Source organism: Megalops cyprinoides, chromosome 5 (genome assembly GCF_013368585.1).
Source record: "Megalops cyprinoides isolate fMegCyp1 chromosome 5, fMegCyp1.pri, whole genome shotgun sequence".
Taxonomy (NCBI): Eukaryota; Metazoa; Chordata; class Actinopteri; order Elopiformes; family Megalopidae; genus Megalops; species Megalops cyprinoides.
The window spans coordinates 24,286,094-24,306,000 of NC_050587.1; the positions used below are offsets into that span (position 1 = coordinate 24,286,094).

The 19,907-nt window shown below is 43.8% G+C and overlaps 1 protein-coding gene across 2 annotated transcripts in view; it reads right to left on the reverse strand.

Moving 5' to 3' along the window:
* Positions 1 to 1,883: 1,883 nt before the first annotated feature.
* The window catches only part of LOC118777513 (DENN domain-containing protein 1A-like), a 60,625-nt gene continuing 42,601 nt past the window's right edge, over positions 1,884 to 19,907 (reverse strand). Inside the window, exons 13-23 of one of the 2 annotated variants that reach the window (XM_036528521.1) lie at positions 17,671 to 17,796; positions 11,960 to 12,061; positions 11,670 to 11,751; positions 11,495 to 11,535; positions 10,911 to 10,982; positions 9,640 to 9,696; positions 8,816 to 8,947; positions 8,398 to 8,471; positions 6,135 to 6,263; positions 5,427 to 5,691; positions 1,884 to 4,917 (exon numbers count right to left, since the gene is read on the reverse strand). In XM_036528521.1, coding sequence (XP_036384414.1) covers positions 4,030 to 4,917; positions 5,427 to 5,691; positions 6,135 to 6,263; positions 8,398 to 8,471; positions 8,816 to 8,947; positions 9,640 to 9,696; positions 10,911 to 10,982; positions 11,495 to 11,535; positions 11,670 to 11,751; positions 11,960 to 12,061; positions 17,671 to 17,796 — 1,968 coding nt within the window. In that variant the 3' untranslated portion in view covers positions 1,884 to 4,029. The remainder of the gene's footprint in view (positions 4,918 to 5,426; positions 5,692 to 6,134; positions 6,264 to 8,397; positions 8,472 to 8,815; positions 8,948 to 9,639; positions 9,697 to 10,910; positions 10,983 to 11,494; positions 11,536 to 11,669; positions 11,752 to 11,959; positions 12,062 to 17,670; positions 17,797 to 19,907) is intronic. The other variant, XM_036528523.1, reaches the window with a different exon arrangement.

Sequence of the window (19,907 nt, forward strand, 5' to 3'; positions counted from 1 at the left end):
ATGTAAACGGCTTGATGAGGCAGGGGATACAATTCTCTTGGATCAAAATGACAGAGGCTCTCTTTGACGGCTCTTTGTGGACTTTATCACACTCTCTAAATGACAATCAAGCTGACGATTTACATTGGAAATGAGGCTGGACAAAACTACACAAGTAGAATTCAGCAAACAGAGATGCCACAAAGATGGGCCTGACAAGCATTGTGGCACAAGTTATACTTATCAGGTCTGAAGAAACCTAGCATCTCCAGATGACTGGCTACCTGGCACACAGTCTGCAATTTGAAGGCTACAAATTCTGCCCTCTCTCCTCCTGCCATTTACAAGAGACACAAGTATTTGGTAATATATACCAAATTAAGTAAATATAATAATTTGCCCAACCCCTGTTGCATATTGGATAATGGCTTTTACTTCATTTTACTGCATAGAATACATGTGGTCCTGGATTAGTTCATCTGGATTTATGTACCCCTTTTAAGTGCAAACACTGGTTTAATGCATAATGTTACAATGGTGCTGTGCACATGCAATTACCAGGAGTTGACTGTGTATTACAATACAGTCCGTATATACTCAGTACTTGACAACACATGTCACATGTCACATACTCAATTATGTCTAATAGGGGGTTATGAATACGGACTCTGAATATTTGTGGCCCATTTTTGGGTGATTAGATACAATAAAGCGAAAAGGGGGTGTACAGTGTAGAGGAAATGTATTCATGTCCTATGATCACAGACACTGCTACGTAACTCATAACCGTTCAGCATTGGTCAGTAGGTGCAGGTGGCTGCTGTGACACTTAGGCTGCACAGAACTGTGTTCAACTGTGAACAAAGCATTATTGCTGAAATTTAGTTGTAAGCGCAAGTAGATTAGCTGTATAGTAGCATCTGTGATTGTAAGACATTTAAAAAAAAATCATTTTTCCCATGATTTCATAATCACCTGACCAGCGGTCCCATCTACCTCAGCTCCTGTTCTCCCGTTTCGGTGGCTACTGCAGAGGGACACCTACGTTGACATCACTTGCCACCCAACATAAAAAAAAAGGTGTCCAAAAACTGTACATAACTGTGTGAAATATCTACTGTATGTGTTCGTTTGTTTTAATATTTAGTGACCGAAAAGGTGTTTTTGTCCTAACTCTTGTTCTTAAATGTTGTGAAATTATTATACTTGTTTCTTTCCTGTTTTAGCTTCCCTAAAAAGCACACTGTGATGTTAAACTCCTGGCGCTGGACGTTTAAACTGGATGGAAATTTGGAAGGCTTTAAATAATACCCACCGAACATGCCAATGCTGCACTGTTTAGGCTTGTATTATTTCTAGGAAGGAAAACACGGTTAAAATGTCAAATATTGACTCCATTTCAGATTGCAAGAACTAGTGGTAACGCAAAGCGATGTTTATTTCCTGTTTGAAATGGAGGAGGATTCATATCATGATAAATGTATGAAAGTGTTGGATATCACAAATGTAGTAAAATGCAAGGCTTGCCATTTACAGTAAAACCATCAAAAGGTGGAATGGAGTGTGTACCAGTTGTATATTTGTCTTACTGATCTAATATTGAGTATTTCCCATTACGTACACAGACAGCACAGACATGCTGACCATGAGCAAGCAGTAGCAGAGTCTTCTTATGAAATGGAGTTATCTACCTTCCTAAATGTGCAGAGTTGCATGTTAAGATAGTCTAGTTTAAATGGAATTAAACTAGAAGTTAGATGACTATGACCTCATGGGGGCACTGCTGAGTCCCTGCTGTTTCATTACTCATGGGAGCATGAGGCTTCAGGTACCCCGCTATGGTTGGAGGTGTCATGTGTTATCGGTGACTCAATGATCTGAGCCAATCATCATCTTTTGCCTTGGAGAACAATGTATTTAATTGGTTCATACAGTCAGGGATACAAAAGCACAGTGTAAGTGATAATCACACGCATTGCTGTGACTGTAAAAAACTTCATTCAAGCAGGTCTTAGGACAGCATTAGAAGCATAGTGAGATGTTTCAACAGAGTGTAAGATTTCAGAAAACAGGTAAATAATTATTCAACAGTAAACATTTTGATTACTCTTCTAGATGACCACAGAGCAAGCTGTATGTCTTCACTGGACTGTTCTCATTTGTATGACTGGAAAAGGTACAGCAGTTTAAAACAAGCACATTCATTTACGCGGATTTGAGAGACACAAAAAAACACTAAAATGAAAAAAGCGACATTGTTACACTTTTCAGTGTGATTTATTCTTATGTATTAAAACCATTAACTCCACATAGACCTGGAAGGAGGTCAAAATTCGGAAAAATATTGAGGTCACTGGTCACTGTGTACTGTTCATGGATGACACGCAGGGCGTCTCCATTGTTGAAAGTACAATTTGTGTTTCTGTCAAAATTCTGTGAGAAACTGCAATTATTCTGGTTGGTTAATTGCGCCTCCATAAATAGCATAGAGCAATTAGTCTGGTCTGAGTTACACCCCTATGTATTGTCTAACAGCACAATTATTCTGGTCCCCTTGCAGGAAAAGGAGAGGTGACAGAGGACAAGCAATATCACCCTGGCAGCCTTAGTGTGCATACAATGGGATAACGGGATGAGGAGAGACAGAACTGTGGGAAAGATACAGCAGATATCACAAGGAAAAAGCGGCAACAAACACAAACTCAAACCCCCAAGGAAATCAGTGAGAAGAAAATCAGTAAGACAAGCCCATTACAGTCCAATCCAAACAGGAGTCACACAGAGGACACTTGTGTATAACAGGAGTGATACAAAGGAAATTATGTGTAATAATGAGCTGAAAACAGACAAGTGATAACTGGCATCGATAACAGAACTGTGCACTTTAATGACATGCTGATCTGACTGAAAACAAACAAAAAAAAAAAACAAGGCAAATATCAAAAATAACTCCAAAGTGCTTCATGGTACAAAAAAATATTTAAATTCACATTTCATTGGACACCTTCAGGAGGGAGAGGGCATCTGTAATTATAACTGATGTTGGCGTTATCAACATAAATAACATGTCTGTTGAAGTGGTGACGCTGGGCCAGCAGCAGATAGTCCTCCCTGTGGACCAAGCACAAAAGCAGTGTGCCGGTGCAGTAATGGGAAGTTGGGCTACAGGAGAGGCTGTCTATCCAATGAAACATTTTAGGTTGTTACTCATTATGGTAAGTAAGAATACTCTAGCTGTTATTGCAAAGAATAGGAGTTTCCCCTGCTCTCCCTCCAGTACACCAGTAAAACCTAAATCTGCAAAACACTGAAAATTCTAGAATTTCAAACAGCGTACATGATTAAAAGAAATAACAGGTTTGTATTATTACTTTTTTTTACATTTTGGCATCAAAATGAAGTTCGCAAGAAACGCTTGCGTCACAGGAGTTGGGAAAATTGCTAGCAATGCAGTGGTGAGAGAGGAAGCCTTGCGTACACCTGAAAGCGCAGGGCGTTTGCATAATGATGACGCACGCTGTGAGCCCTCTGCAACACGTGCATCCAAAGGTCACTTGCTTCAGCGAGAGCATTCCGAAAGTTCGTCTGACAGAGATGAAACAACTGTTTGTTCGGTTCTACCCTGTAACATTGTTGACCAGACAGATAACGGAAGAATGGACGCTATGTTGGAGCTATTAAGAAAAATCACACGAACAATAAATTCTCTGCTTCTGCAGAGCCCTAATGAGGACTGAGGGATCATAGAGAGCAATTGATCAGTGTGCTCCGTGCCAAAACCTGCAGGGGCATAAATGCTCATAGAGGAGGCAGTTGGTTAGCTGTTCTACTAATGAGCTCTCCACTGGAGAAACCAAGCTCTGTTCAGACGAGCTGCTGGTGGAGGCAACTGGCGCCCCCTCCTGGTGAGTGTTGGAATGACACCCCACTGACTCTGACCCCAGAGGTGTTACAGAGTGAACTCCCATTCCCTGTGAAAGGGTCAAAGCAGCTTGACCGCTGACCCAGCACCACTTCTCTGTGTGGAGGGAGGCCGCCAGCGCGTGAGAGTTAGTCAAAAGTCTCCCACTGCTGCCGCAAGTCCTCCGCTTGCTTCTTCGGGGGTGCAGCTGGGTTGCTCAGGGACAGCAGGTCTGCAAAAGGGTCCGGAGCCTGCTGTGGTGCTCTGTCCTCGCCACCCTGGCGGGGCTTCGATAAAGCCTGGGGGGTGTGGGTAAGGCCGGTGGGGGTAGTGGTGGCGGGGGTCAGGCTAGGGGTCTGCAGTGACAGGCCCCTCCCTGCAGACGCGGGCAGCCCGTACACTGTAGGCGGGGTGGAAACGGCGAAGGATGGGGGATGAAAGCGCCCAGTAGGAAGTCCAAAGGCGGAGCTGAAGGGGTTTCCCGCAGCAGGGGCGTAGTGTCTGCGGGGGGGTCCAGATGAGGTGTAGCGCAGGGTCTGGACAAAGGGGTTCAGGGACGCGTCGGGAAACGTGGGCGGGGTCTGGGGGTGCAGGGGCTGTGGGGGGACGGGCAGAGAAGGGGCAGCGGGGAGGGGCGTGATCCCTGGGTCCGCTGAGCTGCAGAGTGGGTCCAACAGGCTGAGCAAGTCCACGTTCTCCTCGCTGGAACTGACGGGCTTCAGGATATCAGCACCCGCCTTCTGTGATGGCAGGGGAGTGTTCAGGGCCTGTAGGAACTCCTGCTGCGCTGCAGTGACCCCCACGTCCTGTGTTGATGCAATCCTGGCAGATCGTGACGTGGACGCGGGGGGGGCCAGGACGGTGCCCGGCTCGGGGGTCTTGCGTCCCTGAGGGCGTGGGACGGTGATGCTGCCCTGTACGGGTGTGCTGGGCAGGGCCATGTCGTCCAGCCCCAGGCCCCACAGCTTGCTGGGAGAGTTGGCGTGCTTGAGGCTGGGCAGAGTATGCGTGCCATCAGCCATGCTGTCATCCACACACTGCGGACACAAACACACACACCTTCATCACAGAGAGCACCTCCCGGACATAGGCTACCGACCCCAGGGGAGTTCAAACCCAGGGAAAGAGCCTGGTTGGACATTCCAAGCAGCACTGCACAGGCCATGTGCTGGCAGCAGTAGTGCGGTGCAGTGCTTAGGAAACTTGCCTTGGTCTGTGAAGCAGTGCTGTGGCAGCCCTGAGTGAGACACTTCATCTCACCTGCTATAGTAAATTTACAACTGCACAACAGGATTAAATACGACTTTTAAGTTGATCAAGGGCAAGTGTTAAGTAAATAAATACTGTAATATAGTATTTGGAATGACCACCCACATGCTGTCCCTGGGCGTAATTTTTACTTATCAAGCATCAAAACTGTTTCAGGGAAATTACTTTCATATGCTAACTAAACTGAAAAAACTATAGCAATTACAGTGTTTCTGAATGATACCTTGGGTGCCTTCTGAAGAGAGATGGATAGGAGAGTGATAGACAGAGTGCTGACCTGGAGGCCGAATTCAGCCAGCTGCTCCTCAGCGCCCTCCTGTGGCCGGAGGTCATCTAGGCTCTTCGTCAGGCTAACGGAACTGCTGACTGGCTCTACCTCCAGGCTGCCAAAGATATCGCTCAGGAGGTCAACCTGTGGGACCCTCTCTGTCCTGGGGCTGGGGGGTGCCTTTTGACCCTGTACAATCTCTGCCTCCTGACTTTCCTGGGGTTCCTCCTCCTCTGAAAATCCCACCTCTTTTAGGGCCCTGTAAGGCCGTGGCCTGATATACAAAACAACAAGCAGTTACATTCACACAATACAGACACATATGCTCACTAACACACTTACCCATACATCCACACACATACACACATACACACACACAGACACAGAGGTGCATGCACCAAGACACACTCAACACCATTACAAGTTTCAAAGAGCACAGTAAAATAGCCATACAGCACAAGGCACAGAATCTTTACGCCACTAACAGCTCACTAACAGTACTGGTGCTATAAAACTCACATCTGGCAAACTGTGATTATTTCCTTACATGGGGCACCAATCAGATCCCTGTAAGACAATATCTATCCTAGCATAAAGAATTACTCGGCCAATCAGAATTCACAGAAGCTCATGGCAATGATTGTGACAGGTCACCCAGCGTGTAGCACGACAGACAGAAGCTAGCGAGCACAGTGGAATGGATCGTAGAGGAGAGACCATTCAAAGGGAACAGAGTAAAGAAAGCTCTCAGGGAAGCCAGGGACAGAGTCCTCTTCAGTCTGAAACTCGTCTCCAGAGGAGTCCTCGGACAGGAAGACAGTGTAGGGGCGCATGGGCCAGCCAAAGCTAGAGAGAGAGGGAGGGAGGGAGAGAGGAGGAGAGAGGAAGTTGGAAAGGGAGGGAGAGAAAGGGGCAAAGGGAGGGAACAAGAGAGAAGGAGCGAGAGAGGGAAGGAGGCAGGAGAAAAATAGATAGGGGGAGAGAGAGATAAGTCATAGAATCAAACTGTATGTCAACGTTTGTATAATACAGAGGGCTTGATACCAAAGGAGAATTATACTGCAGTAAAATATGTGTGCGCACAATACAGGACCCCCTGTCCTGAGATCCCCGCGCTCCGCCCTGGGTGAGGCAGAGGGAAAGAACAATGTGCACCATAGCAGGGTGCATGGCGATGGGTCACGACTGCACCTCGCCATGTTTGAGGGGTGAGATTTGGGCCTCATCTCAAATCTCAAAGAAAATTGGCGGGGCTTCACAACAAGGCAGGGAAAACTGTCAGCAAATTCTGAATTTTCACTCCTAAATGACACCCTGGGACACTGATATGGAGGGCATTGGGGCACACAACGAGAGGCTGAAGACAGGGGAGAAAAGAAGACGGAGGAGTGACTTTAACATTTATAGGAGGTGTCAGTTTTTGCATGCTACACCTATAGAAGGTGTCAGTTTCTGCATGCTGTACCCTCTCTCTGGGAGACATTAATAGGTAAGGTACGTCATGGTGATTAGAGGCTTTTCAGAGCAGTTGTCAGAACTGAGACACACACACGTCAGGGAGACGGTTCTGAGCAGTGACACCATGCTAAAATTTGAAAGACTGACTGAAAATTTCCTCTCTGAAGCCTTTTGAGTTAATTATTTTCAGAATATGCACGGTGATATGTTCAGATCTGTTTCAGAAATGTGTAAAACAGTATGCAGATCTTTGTAGATCTGGGAATCAAACTAGTAATCAAACTACATTTAGTGACATGACAGTGTTTTTTATTGTCCATGCTTCCTATAAAATCTACATATCTCACATGAATTACATACACTTTATCAGACTGATGGCTTTTATTAATCGCATTATTTTATGGTCCTGTTTATGCTGTTAAAATGTTTAAAAAATGCTTTACCACTTACTGAGTATGACTTCTTATTTAAAATAGTTAACAAACTGATGGCAAGTGGACTGTAACTAGGTAATAAGATTTTTCCACTTTTGTTGTTGTTTCACTAGCTTTATCAGGAATTGATTTCCACAGTAAATACCAGTGTTAGAACCTGACGTTAATTTAAAATGGCTGCCACACTTAATTGACAGGTAGCAAGGTATTTATCAATGGTTTTATGATGACATAAATATGCCCTTAAATGAATGTGACTTTAATGAAAGTTGTGGTAATTAATTCATTTGTGCTTTCAGAATTTGCTCTGATGTGAGTATCTACAGCCATTTTTGTTAATTACATCTGTTAATTGTCAGGCCTCTACCTTGTCATCCAAACATCTATTGGCCACAGCTCCATGACTACAGCAGTACACAATACAGTCCACAAGGGGGCTGTAAATATCTGCATGCGTTACATCAGAAAAGCTGGTCATTGTAAGGGGCTATATGTCAAATGGATTACTGCCATAGATCTCCCATAGCTTATCAATCATGAGTTAACTGCGCTTAAAATATAACTTAGGGAGGCAGAAAGATGTAGTGTTCAATGAATTCTAATCCAAGTTTCTAGTCCTGGGTAAATTAGTGTTACTGTACCAGTAATATGGTGTTGAAGGAATGGATGGCATGTTGGTCATGCTGGAAAAAGAGAATCTGCCATAAAATGAGTTAGACACAACTCAAGACGACTACCACCACGTACGGTAATTACAAAATAGCAGTGTGCCTTACATGAACCTATTTTAGCTTTACATGGTAAACACAATATTTTTTGTTAATTATGCACAGGCAGTCTCTTCAGTGCCAGGCCTGGCAGAGTAGACTCCTGCATAAATGTTGATTATTTACATGCTTACACACCACCCTGGCTGTGATACTCTGTCTCAGAGTGGATGAGCCCAGATGGATGGATAGAGACATGAAGGAACAAACAGCATGAGAGAATGGAGGTTTTACTGCTCAGGGCTGCGGTTCTCTCTCTCTCAATCAGATGGACTGATAGACTGATAGAGCGGTGTAGGGATGGGAGAGAGATGGTCTTACTGCTCAGGGTTGCTGCTTTCCAGGGCCACGTTACTCTGGGTCCTCTTCATCGCCTGTGGTCGAGGAGGACGTGCCTGCAGGGCAACCACAACATGACCAGGTCAAACACTCACAACCACAAACGGCATACAATATCATGTGTGTGTTTGTGTGTGCCGTAACATCTGGTCCAGGCTGAGTGGTGATGATGACGATGATGATAATAATGATGATTGTGAAGAGCCAAGCTGAAGCTGTCACCGCAAGGGTGTCAGCAAGGCCTACTGATCCCACACTGGCCAGCGGTACAGAGGCATGAAGGGGGTTTTAGACAGGTATTATACCAAAAAAAAGAGAAAAATACTTATTTGTAAATTTACTAGAATCCCCTGTCCTGCACAGTGAGGGGGACTGATAAACTTCGAAAATTCCAACCCACCTGCCCATAGTGCACTGTGATTGGCCGACGCTCATCCCATTGTTGGACGTCTTTCCTGTTCATGGAAGGCGACCTTTCGGCCTGCTGCTGGCTGTCTGCCGTCACTGGCGGGTAGCCGTTCTCCGGAAGCTCCTGATTGGAGGGAAAAGGAGAGTTGCATGGCAAGGGTGTGGCTTGGTGGAGGGTGAGGGGCTGGGAGAAAGAGCTGCGGAACATAGAGGACTGAGCAGAACCATGTTTGGAGCAAAACACAAGGCAACAGTGACAGACAGGGAAGAAAAGACAGCCAGTCAGAAGGGGCCCACCACCAGGGGGGCGTGAGAGAGACATGTTACACAGAGAGAGTCCTCTCTAATCCCAAGACATGAGATGAAGCCACATGTTCACAAGTTTTGTGTGTGTGTGTGTGTGTGTGTGTGTGTGTGTGTGTGTGTGCGGAGAGAAGAGGGAGAAAGAAAGAAAGCAAGACAAAGAAAAAGAGAAGGACAAAGAAAGAAGGTGAGAGAGAAAGAAGGGGAGGTAGAAAGACTGGGACAGAGAGATCAGGACTTAATTTTCAGTGTAAACTATATGTTTTGGGGAATTCTCTGTGTCCTAGTTTGCTGTCAGGTTATTTCTTTTCCTTTGATTTTCTTCTCTTTTATTTTCTTTTCACGTCATTTCTTATTGTTTCAACTAATGCCTCACAATAAGTCAATGCCTTCTTACAACATGACAGAGTGAACACAGAACACTGCCACCTGCTGGACAGTTTGAGGGACAGTCTGATCCTCACCCAAATTCAATCCACCTCGCCTTAAGTGACACAGAAAACATCAAAGTACCTTTTGTTTCAACCGACTCTTCACTTCCTTGATCCCCATCTTGGCATGGTCTCTTGCCTATGGGAGAAACAAATGGGGCATTCATGTTTCCATTGCTATGACAAACAGAAGATCTTCCCGTGGTCACCAGACAAAACCGCCGAAAGGAGTCATACTGTGTTACAGCCAAAATGGTTGTACAGGAAATGAATGTTAATAAGCGGTACAAACAGTCCATTCAAGACCAGTGAAATGCCAACACACTGCTCCTTTAAATTACATTTAAAATATACAATTATTTATAGTATAGCATTTAAAACAAACAGTAGTTCACTGTACAGTAGTTAAAATGCACAATAGCTTATAGGATAGTATTTTAAAAAACAACGGTAAGTGTGTAACTGGGTTTGTACATGGAAGAACACACACACATACACAAAATGTCCACCTTGATAAAATATGAGAAAAGTCTGGCCCTGTGGAACAAGAGCTGCTTAAATGTAAACTCTTTGGGAAAACTATCACTCATCCTGCCAAGGCAACTCTTAACTGAAAATTAAATAATCGGTTTAATTAGGCTACACTGTGCTTTCTCGTGTCCCTCAAGAATGCAGAGTTGCACATCAAAACACTGTCAAACGGCATCAAAATGCAATTGCTTTATGGTATTTTTATGACAGAGGGTTTTTTTTATTTTAAATAGTAAAGCAGAATAAAACACACCTATATATTTACAGCTATAAAAATGTGTTGGACATTTTCATTATTTCATTATCATACAAATGACAGATGGTGATGGTGTTGTAGTGTTTGTTTATGGACAAAAGTATGTGGCAGACTATTTCTTTTTAACTGAAAAGAAAACCCTACAGCTCAGGAGATGACAACCCACTGAAAAGCCCATAATTCTTTCTTAAATCCAATGCATGATTTTTACTTGGCTTCAGAAACTCTGGTTGTGGCTGCATGTGAAGAATAACCATGAAAGAGCTAATATCATTACATTCTCATCAATATACAGACCTAAAACTCAATATTCACTATTATAAGTGAGATTACACTCCACTGCAGTAAGGATGTTTATTCTTGTGAAATTTTATTGGTTTTGTGCTATATAATTTATTTTAAAATTATAAATAAGTGTTATTATTACTATGTAATTTAGCAGACTACTTTAACCAGGGTGTCTTACCAATGTCTGATAAATTTACTAGTTGATTGTGAAAACTCTGAGAACAATACTCTCTTAAATACATAAATTACATGCTAAAATGAAAACAAACAGCACTTACAAACTTGTAGACAGTCCTCATTGCTGGGTTCGCCTTTGTTTTGACCGTGTTGAATAAGGCTCCACTGCCTTTCTGTTAGAAACATGGCCAGTTCAGTGACTTCAGAGCAGCTTCAACTGGCCAACACTTATGGGTATCCAAACAACCTTCATTTGTGATACCAGCAGGACTGGGGTCTTGGTTTGTCTACATTAATATTCACAATATGTAACATTCACTATATGTGCTGACTTTCACTGGACAACATTTACTTCTTGTCTGGACCTTAGCTAGCCTTCACTGTAGAGTCTACTTCCTACTAGGGGCGGCAGTGTAGCATAGTGGTTACACAGCAGGACTCGTGGCCAAAAGGTTGCCAGTTTGATTCCCCGCTGAGGAACTGCTGTTGTACCCTTGGGCAAGGTACTTATAGCCAGATTGCCTCAGTAAATATCCATCTGTATAAATGGATAACATTGTAACTGATGTAAGTTGCTCTTGGTAAGGGCATCTGGTAAATGCCAATAATGTAATGTGATGTACTTCCAGTCAGTCTGTACTAACAATAGTGTAATGTGATGTACTTCCAGTCAGTCTGTACTAACCTTCACTGTGGAGAGCCATTGGTGGTAGTTCTTGTCACTGCCTGATGAGGTAGAAGACATAAAAAGATAGTTTGACGGGTGTGGAGGGACAGTTTGTAACCAGGTGTCTAAACCAGGTGCTTATTCCACTGAATGACCGGTGTTTGAAGGTGAATGTGTTTAAGGTATCTCTCACCAGCGTACAAGTTGATCTCCTCTTCAAAGACATCACTGAAACCTTCCCCGGAGTTTAGAAGATCCAAACGCCCATCTATAAACTTCAAGGGGGGAAACATAACAGTCAAAAGGAGATACAACAAAAAATACAATATACGGATGAGTAAACGGATTTCATTACCACTGACTTCATTTTCATGGACCACAGTATAAACTCAGCTAACTCTGTGCTGAAGAACAATTCAGCTGAACGGGACACACAGGCTGGTGGATGTGTTTGTGCGTGTGCGTGTGAGTCTGCGCGTGTACCTGCTTGAAGAGTTGTAGATGCATGGCATTCTGCAGAAAGGTCCTCATGGTGGTGGAGCGGTGTGACAGGAAGGCCTCCTCGCTGAACGTGATTGGCTCCCCCTGAGATGTGGCAGGAAGAAAAAGGGTGTTATTAATCACTGTATCTGAAACACCTCCAAGTGAGGCTTGCAGGTCTGGTCTTTTATTAACACATTGAAATGTTGAAAAAATAGTTAAAAAGGCTTTTATTTTACAAATATTGATATTTTATTTCAGCTGCATATGTACTGAATTCACCATTTTAATTCAACTGATGTATAGTGATCAAGTATACAATGATAACTTCCCATCTGGGACCTGGAACATCCTAGGATTACAAGACCAATTTCCAATGCCGCTTCAGATTGCATTTATGCTGCTTGACTATCTGCTAAGGCTATAGACTAGGGGGGTTCAAACCTAGCCTGGAGAACATCACCATCACGAGACACTCCCTGCTGCCCTCCGCCCTCTCTGTGTGACAACTTCCTGTGCCAGGAGGAAGTGACAACACTTCTGCATTTCACTTACTCAAAATGCACAAACCAGCGTTTCCGATGTACGTGATCAGGAGCATACGCATTAAAAAATGTTTGTGTGCGCCTTTGTATGTATGCGCCACAGGTTTTTCTGCTGTGTGTGTGTATGTGTGTGCAGATGTAACCGCGGAGTGCAGGTGCAGTGTGGTAATTGCAGGTAGGAGTGGGCGTACCTGCGTGAGGTATATTTACTCGCAGGCCCAGTGAGGCGGCCTCTCTGTGGAGATCAGGAGCGCTCGTTAATGAGGATAATTAGGTGTCCGGAGGTTTGAGGCTGCCATCACCTGCTGCTGCTCCGAGCTCATGATTAAGACGTGTAATCTCCAGCTCAGAACAACAACAGCTGACTGGACTCCTGATGCTCCCCACTGGCTCACAAACACACCGTGTAACAGGACACCTAACAAACACATCCTCACTTCTTCATCAGGACTGAGACACTGTGGGCTGTGGAATGTCCATTTTCTTTGCTGCATTTCTTTCACTGGTTTTGATGCTATTATAAGACTCAAGAAGACTTCTTGTTTAATCTGCACAAAGAAATATCTTTCTTATTCCTGCTGCATCAACTGGCATCAAAGCACTTTTTGTAATTATCATAAGAGTTACACTGTATTCATTTCTGATCATCTGATCATCTTTATCATTAATTATGTACCACTAGGTAACATATTACATGTTGTAAATGAACCCCAACTGATCTTTGTAAGTGGGTTGCTTGAGTTTTACAGGTGAGCTTTTAAAAAGTGTTAGTACAGGAATGATTCTGTTCCAGTGATACTGATGACTATATGTTACTGACTCTTACATAAATATATCTTATAAGTAGAGTGCAGGACAGGAAAAAGAATATTTACTGTAATTTCCATCCATGCCATTCATTCTGGAGTGGCGAGTAAAAATTACTACCACTCATGAACTGTAGGTGGCAGTGATATATCAGAAGAAGGACAGCAGGGAAGCCCATTTGTCAGACCCCAATGATCTGATCCACAAACGTACCAGTTCTGCATTTATTTTTTTCTGCATTATCCAATGTAACAAGAATACTAATTTGACTAACTTGTTCCCAAGAAATATGTAGTAAGTAATAAAGAGTCCACGGTTTCACCTCATTTTCATTTCTGAAATGGCGAGCAGGGAGATGTCTACATGTGAGAGTACCAATAGGGGGTGCTATACCTCCAGATGGCCTCTGAGGTCACAGTACATTATGGTATCTTTAGAGGCAGCCATTTACAGGCACATCAGCCCCCAGGAAACTGCATCAGGTTAGTGCATCTGGCACAGGGAAATTGGGAGATCTAACAGGTCTACCTGCACCTCAAACCCTCCTCAAGCAGCCCTACCATTAAGGGCACACAGTGGTCTGTAGTTCACTGACCCCAAGATCTGTGGGCAAAATATGGACACACTGTCCCTGCAATGCCACACAGGTAAATATGCGAAAACATATCATGAATTTTGTATATTTATATCGGTGTTTCAGCATTACATAACAAAAATATGTTTGCTCTCTAATGGAACATTCCAACTGGAATGTTCCAGTGTAAACCTGTTTGTATTGTATTTGACCCAAAATAAGGCAGTCAGCTCAGAAAATTGCTGGGGTAACAAAACAGATCTAACTCAGTAGGTGACCAGTATTAACAAATACTTGCAGAAATGTGCTCACTTGTGATGTTTCAAGAACAGCTAGTACTAACAGCAGGGCACACAGATTGTCTGGGGTTTAAACAGCCTCTCAATAAGTGCATTCATCCTTTTCTTTTATTTGAGAACAAGAACAAGCACCACATGCAAGTCAGAGCAAAAGATCATGCAGTGCAGAAAGTCCGCTAATTCAATGGTATAAATGTGCTGCGCTGATTCCATGTTACAGAGCACTGCTGCTTTCACCAGCAGTCACCCTCACCTGTTTGATGTTCTTCGCAAGGCAGGGAAAACCATTGACATGAAAGCCCACAACTTAAAAATCTGGCTGTAACGCTCGTTATCAAAAGACGGACAGAGATATGAGTGCAGACAGATAGGATGCAGTACCCCATAACTGTGTGACTCAAACGTTTAAGAAACATTTCAGCAACCCACGCTGACAGGGGGACATTTTTATATCTCCAGAAATACCATCACTTAAAAAACAAGTCTTTTTGTCAGGCAAATATGAAAGCAGCCACGTACACACCCTAAATGACTTTACGCATGTTTTGGTTTACCCCAAGCATTACACTGTATATACGGGCCCAGTGTCGCTCTGACAGAATGTACTCCTCTCCTGCTTCCTGCCTCGTTGTTAGCTATCAGTGCACGAGCCTTATTCTTGTAATTAGCTGTCAGAGCTCTGGGCTGACAGCAGCTTAGCGCTGTCTGCTTGAATCATGCTAACGGGACGCAATCGTCTCAAACGTGCGGGATGCACATTTACAACAGGGCTACATGGAGAGGCGGTGCTATGTAGTGATATGAGGATCACTCTGAATGCAGAGCCCATCAGAGCCCATGAATTCCTTAATGTTGTAGCTTCTGAGGGCCAATTATTACCAATGGACGTGGGTATGGATGTGGACTCGTTACAGAGCAAATAACAGGAAGATGGAGCTCTCCATGAGGCAGACATGACTCGTGACATTCACCTGTATGTCTCTAACACTACATACTCACCGGTACTGTTGCAACCCCATTTGTCTGTCACAAACAATGCTAACACAACTGCCAGTGTCTAACAGAACAGCCTCACCTATGCATCACTGACAGTACAGACTCATATGTCAAAAGGTCTGCACTGGCATGAAACTGAAACCCAAGATCTTACATGCATGAAATGTAGTCAAGAGTAGGTATCATATTTCAATGATGGATTAAGCCATAAATCCACTCACATCACTTCCACTGGCCACCTGTGTCATATCACGCTTGTACAAAGTTGTACACACACACACACACACACACACACACACACACACACACACACACTCAGACACTGAGGGAGTACGCAAACATAAGCATGTTACACAGGTAAATACATGCTGCCACAGCTGTGGACTCACAGATGAACGCTGTGCTTATGCGATGAGTGTGTCTTATGTTCTGCTGCACATTTGACGTGTGTGTGTCTTTGCGCATGCGGATATCTTTCGGGACAGCGCTGTGTGTGCTCAGGCGTGACTGAGAGGCCAGAGATGCAGCCCTATCCCCCACAATGCCACATTTCAAACTCCATCTGGGTCAAACTAATTGGGTCGGCAGCTTTCAGACTTAATGATCACAAGAACTGGGCAGTACAGACTCCGAAACACCCCCCCCCCCCAAATGTGGAGTGGTATAATCCTGTACAGGTCTCTACAGAGAGGAGGACTGGGGGAGTGGGGAAGAGAGAAAGTGGAGAGAAAGAGAGGGAGAGGGAGGAAAGTAGGAAAGAGAGACAGAGAAAAGGGGAGTGAAAGAGCAACAGAGATTAATGTGGGAGAGAGAGGAAGTGCACATAAAAAGAAAAGGGACAGAAGGAGAGACAGTGAGTGAGAGAGGGGGAGGGAAAGAAAGGAGAAAGGCAGAAGAGTAAAAGGAGGAGAGAATCCTCTGGTGGGGGTGAAGAGAGGGATGAAGAGAGACGGAGAGGGAAGGAGAAAGTGTGAGGTGGACAAAAGGGATTTAGCTGGACTGTTGTCGTGATGGTGGCGGAGCAGGGACTGCTCATATTAACGAGAGTGCTGTATGAGCAAAGAGAACATGAAAAGGCAGCATAGAAGATCTTTAATTTCAAGAAATTCAGACCATAGTGTGTGGTTTTATAACATATAAAATATCCTAAACAAACAAGAGTACATAAAAACAGTTCCGGTTGAACACGATAAAGGATGGACATATTTAAAAGAATGACCTTGAAGTTTCAACAGGAAAGAAAGGTTCCATTCATGATGCAAGACGCCTTGTTTTTCCAGACCGAACAAAGCAAAGGACTGATTTTGCCTGGGTGACAGATTGTGGGTGTGACCGCAGTAAGAGACAAGCTGTGGCTTTATTTGGGCATGTACCTTGCACTGTTGTGTCCTTGTTTTGCCTATGCTCCACACAGTGCCTTCATCTGACCCCCACAGCGGGGTCAATCAGATCTTCGTCTTAAATGCTGTCATAAAAACACATCCACCTCTGCCTTCCCAGCATGCACCACACTGTGACTGACATCTTCATTTGTTTTATTCATAACATCCTGTTCAAAATATGTAAATAGGGTTCAAAACAGACCTGCCGGGTCAGACATAGTAAGGATCTGCCTCTGACAACACATGCTGGAATCTCTGAATACCTCACAGAATTTCCCTAACACTTGGACTGCAATATGATGCAAACAGCATATTAACTGCACCCTTTGAACCCCCACAAGACGGTTATCATATGTGTTACATACCTGACTGCTGCTATGATGTCACAATAAGGAAACCACAAGGCATTTCTCTTTTTTCCTTATATGCTACTGGACACATAGCCTCACATGCCTCTATGCTAGAGCAGCAGTGTGGTGTGCTGTTCAGAAACTGCCCTTTAAACCAGAAGGGTGCAGGTTCCAATACTGGGAGGTCCACTGCCATCATCCTATTGTGCAAGACTCTACCTGATTTGTTTCAGTAATTATCCAGCTGTATAAATGCATAATATGTAAATACGTCAGGTATTGGTCTGGAGGATAGCGTCTGCTAAAGTGATTAATAATGGACAGCACTTTACTTTAGGGGCTTATTTATAATGACAAAAATGGTTTTGCTCATCAAATTTTTTTTTAAAACTAGGCAGACTGGAAATAAGTAATAACCTTCCTATTTAAGAGTTTTAAATAATTTGAAACTGTTTTAAAAATGGTCCCCTTCAAAGTTAAAATGCAATGTATTTAAATAAGTATATAAAAAATTAAACAAAGAGAACCCACTTGCTGGGGATACTATACTACTTTGCTATACTAACAATCAAAATGGCAATCACACAGCTTGTTCATATTGCACTCCCTATCTGTTTGTTAACTGTTTAAGTGCCACTTAGCTCATGCTCACAAGCAGTGTAATATTAATTAAATGTGCCCTAGGACCTTAAGATAACGTGTATTATTAGTGAGCAGCTCAATGTCACCCTCTTCCTTGCTATCCCCCTGGCCACTCTCACCGGTTCGATCCGCAGGGCATTCCTGTAGCTCCCGAAGAGGGCGGCCTGCGCTTTCAGGAAGGCCCGAGCCACACCGTCACCTGTTGCCGTGGACACCTTCTTCAGCCGGCTCTTCAGGGACGACACCTGGGGAGGACACGTAATTCACATGTTCCATCAGGACAAGTCTTCTGTTCTAACAAGCATAACAACACTGACGTGCGTCTTGCACAGCACATTAAGGTCACCACCCTCACCCCACGGGCATTACGGAGCCTGGCATGCCATTCTACAGAAGGGCTCTTCTACTGTTTTTTCATGGGGGCAAGATTACAAAAAACATCTTCTGCTTCCTGCTGATAAAATAATATCTGCATACTAGTATGTCTATAACCATAACAGACACAAAATCTGCATAGCTGTTATTCATCACATTATTTAGCATTATCATGTCACTGGACTGGGTAACTTGCTTGATGCTTCCAACTACTGTATTGAACACTTACTATGCAGATGTTTTTTGGCAACTGAAAAACTGAAAACTTGACATATATAAAAACTTGATATTTTCTTCATTGCAGGTAGTGAATTGAACAAAAATGGAAATAAATTACGGAAAAATATTAACAACATTCCCCGTTCTCAAAATATTGTCCACAATAAATCACCATTAGCCCTCCGTCAGATGTGTGCATTTCTCTCTGTCCCTCATTTTGTGACTGGCTGTTAGAATGCTGCACCGACAGCTCTGTCGTCTCTGCTTCCTCTAATGCCAGGATTTCCCAAATTGCCTCACCTGTCATGTAAATTTGGGAAGCATGCTAACTGGCAGTACTTACTCTCACCATCTTTCTCCCTTGTCCTTCTCTCTCCGTCTCTCTTTACCCAACTCTTGTGTCTCTCTCTCCTGCACCACTCTTCTCTGTCTCTCTCTCACTGCCTGCAGTAATCCTGACAGATGCGGCACCTCTTGCTAAGAGCACATCAGCCAAAATCGCACCACACCCCTGCTCCCGATCCTCTGTTAACACAAGAATGTGAAACACGCTGTAAACAATGGCTTTCTTCCACCCGAATACTCCTGCTGAAATTAATTTTTCTCTTCACACAGAGAGAGGCAGATCTAACCCTCTGCTTTTTTTCACTGTTGGCCCTCTGTCGTTTGCGTTTTTCTCCCGTGTCAACTTTTAGGCACTACAGTGCGTCATGCGCTGTTAGCGAAATATGTTCAAAGCTAACCTCAGACCCAAGAAAAACACCCACCCTGTAAACGGGGCATCTTCCACAGGCCTACTCCGCTGTGGTGAAACCGCTGCACGGATAAAAACGCTCGCCCCTGATTCTCACATCAGTTTCATTTTTCTTTCATGATCAAAGAAAGACGCACCGACTCCCACAGTTCACAGGGCAGGTGCACATTAGTGTACTGGATGCACAGTTATTCTCATTTACATGCAAGTAAAACAGGAGGCAGCTCAGTTACTTCACTCCCATGCGTTTGATGGCTGCCCCCAGAGATCAGGTAAACAATGCTGCTGTCTGTGGAGACACGCTTTAAAGCACAATTTTTTAACAATAACCTTCAGCGAGACATAAATGTCACCTGTTTATCATACCATTATTTTTATTTTTATTCGTTTTCATCAATGCGTTTGTTATCATTTACATTTCTTTATTGTTGGTGCTGCAGGGTCGAAAAAACCACTCCAAATGCAAAACGGTTTGAGTTTTTTGTTCCAGTAATTACTTTAATTGAGACCCTGTGTCATACAGCATTTTCTTTTTCGAGATGTTGTATTACTTGTTACTACTTTTATTACCTTTTTTTTATCATGTACATTTTTTACTGTTGGTGTTCCAGAGATAGAAATAACACTCCCAATGCATAGCTATTTGAGCCACTCCAGGTTTTACTAGAATCGGGTCAGTGTACTGAGTGGACATCCCCTCTTGTGAAACCTGAAAGGAACTGCTAGAGAGAGCCTCAGGGTGTAAGGGGTCTGATTTATAGTCTACACCCTCACATCCTCCTCTAGCGCTCCTGTCAAATCCCGGCCTGTAAGAGCAGCGGCTGCATCTGCCCTGACGCTCACTCTGGCTGCGAGACAACTTCCCGCCTCACAGAGCAGATGCGCACTCCAGCGATGGAAGGGATGAAAGACAACAAAAAAAGAGATACACTGAAACCAGTAAATCCAGCATTACGGACATTACAAAGAATGACAAACTGAGAGCCGATAATAATGAGAGGAAGGAAG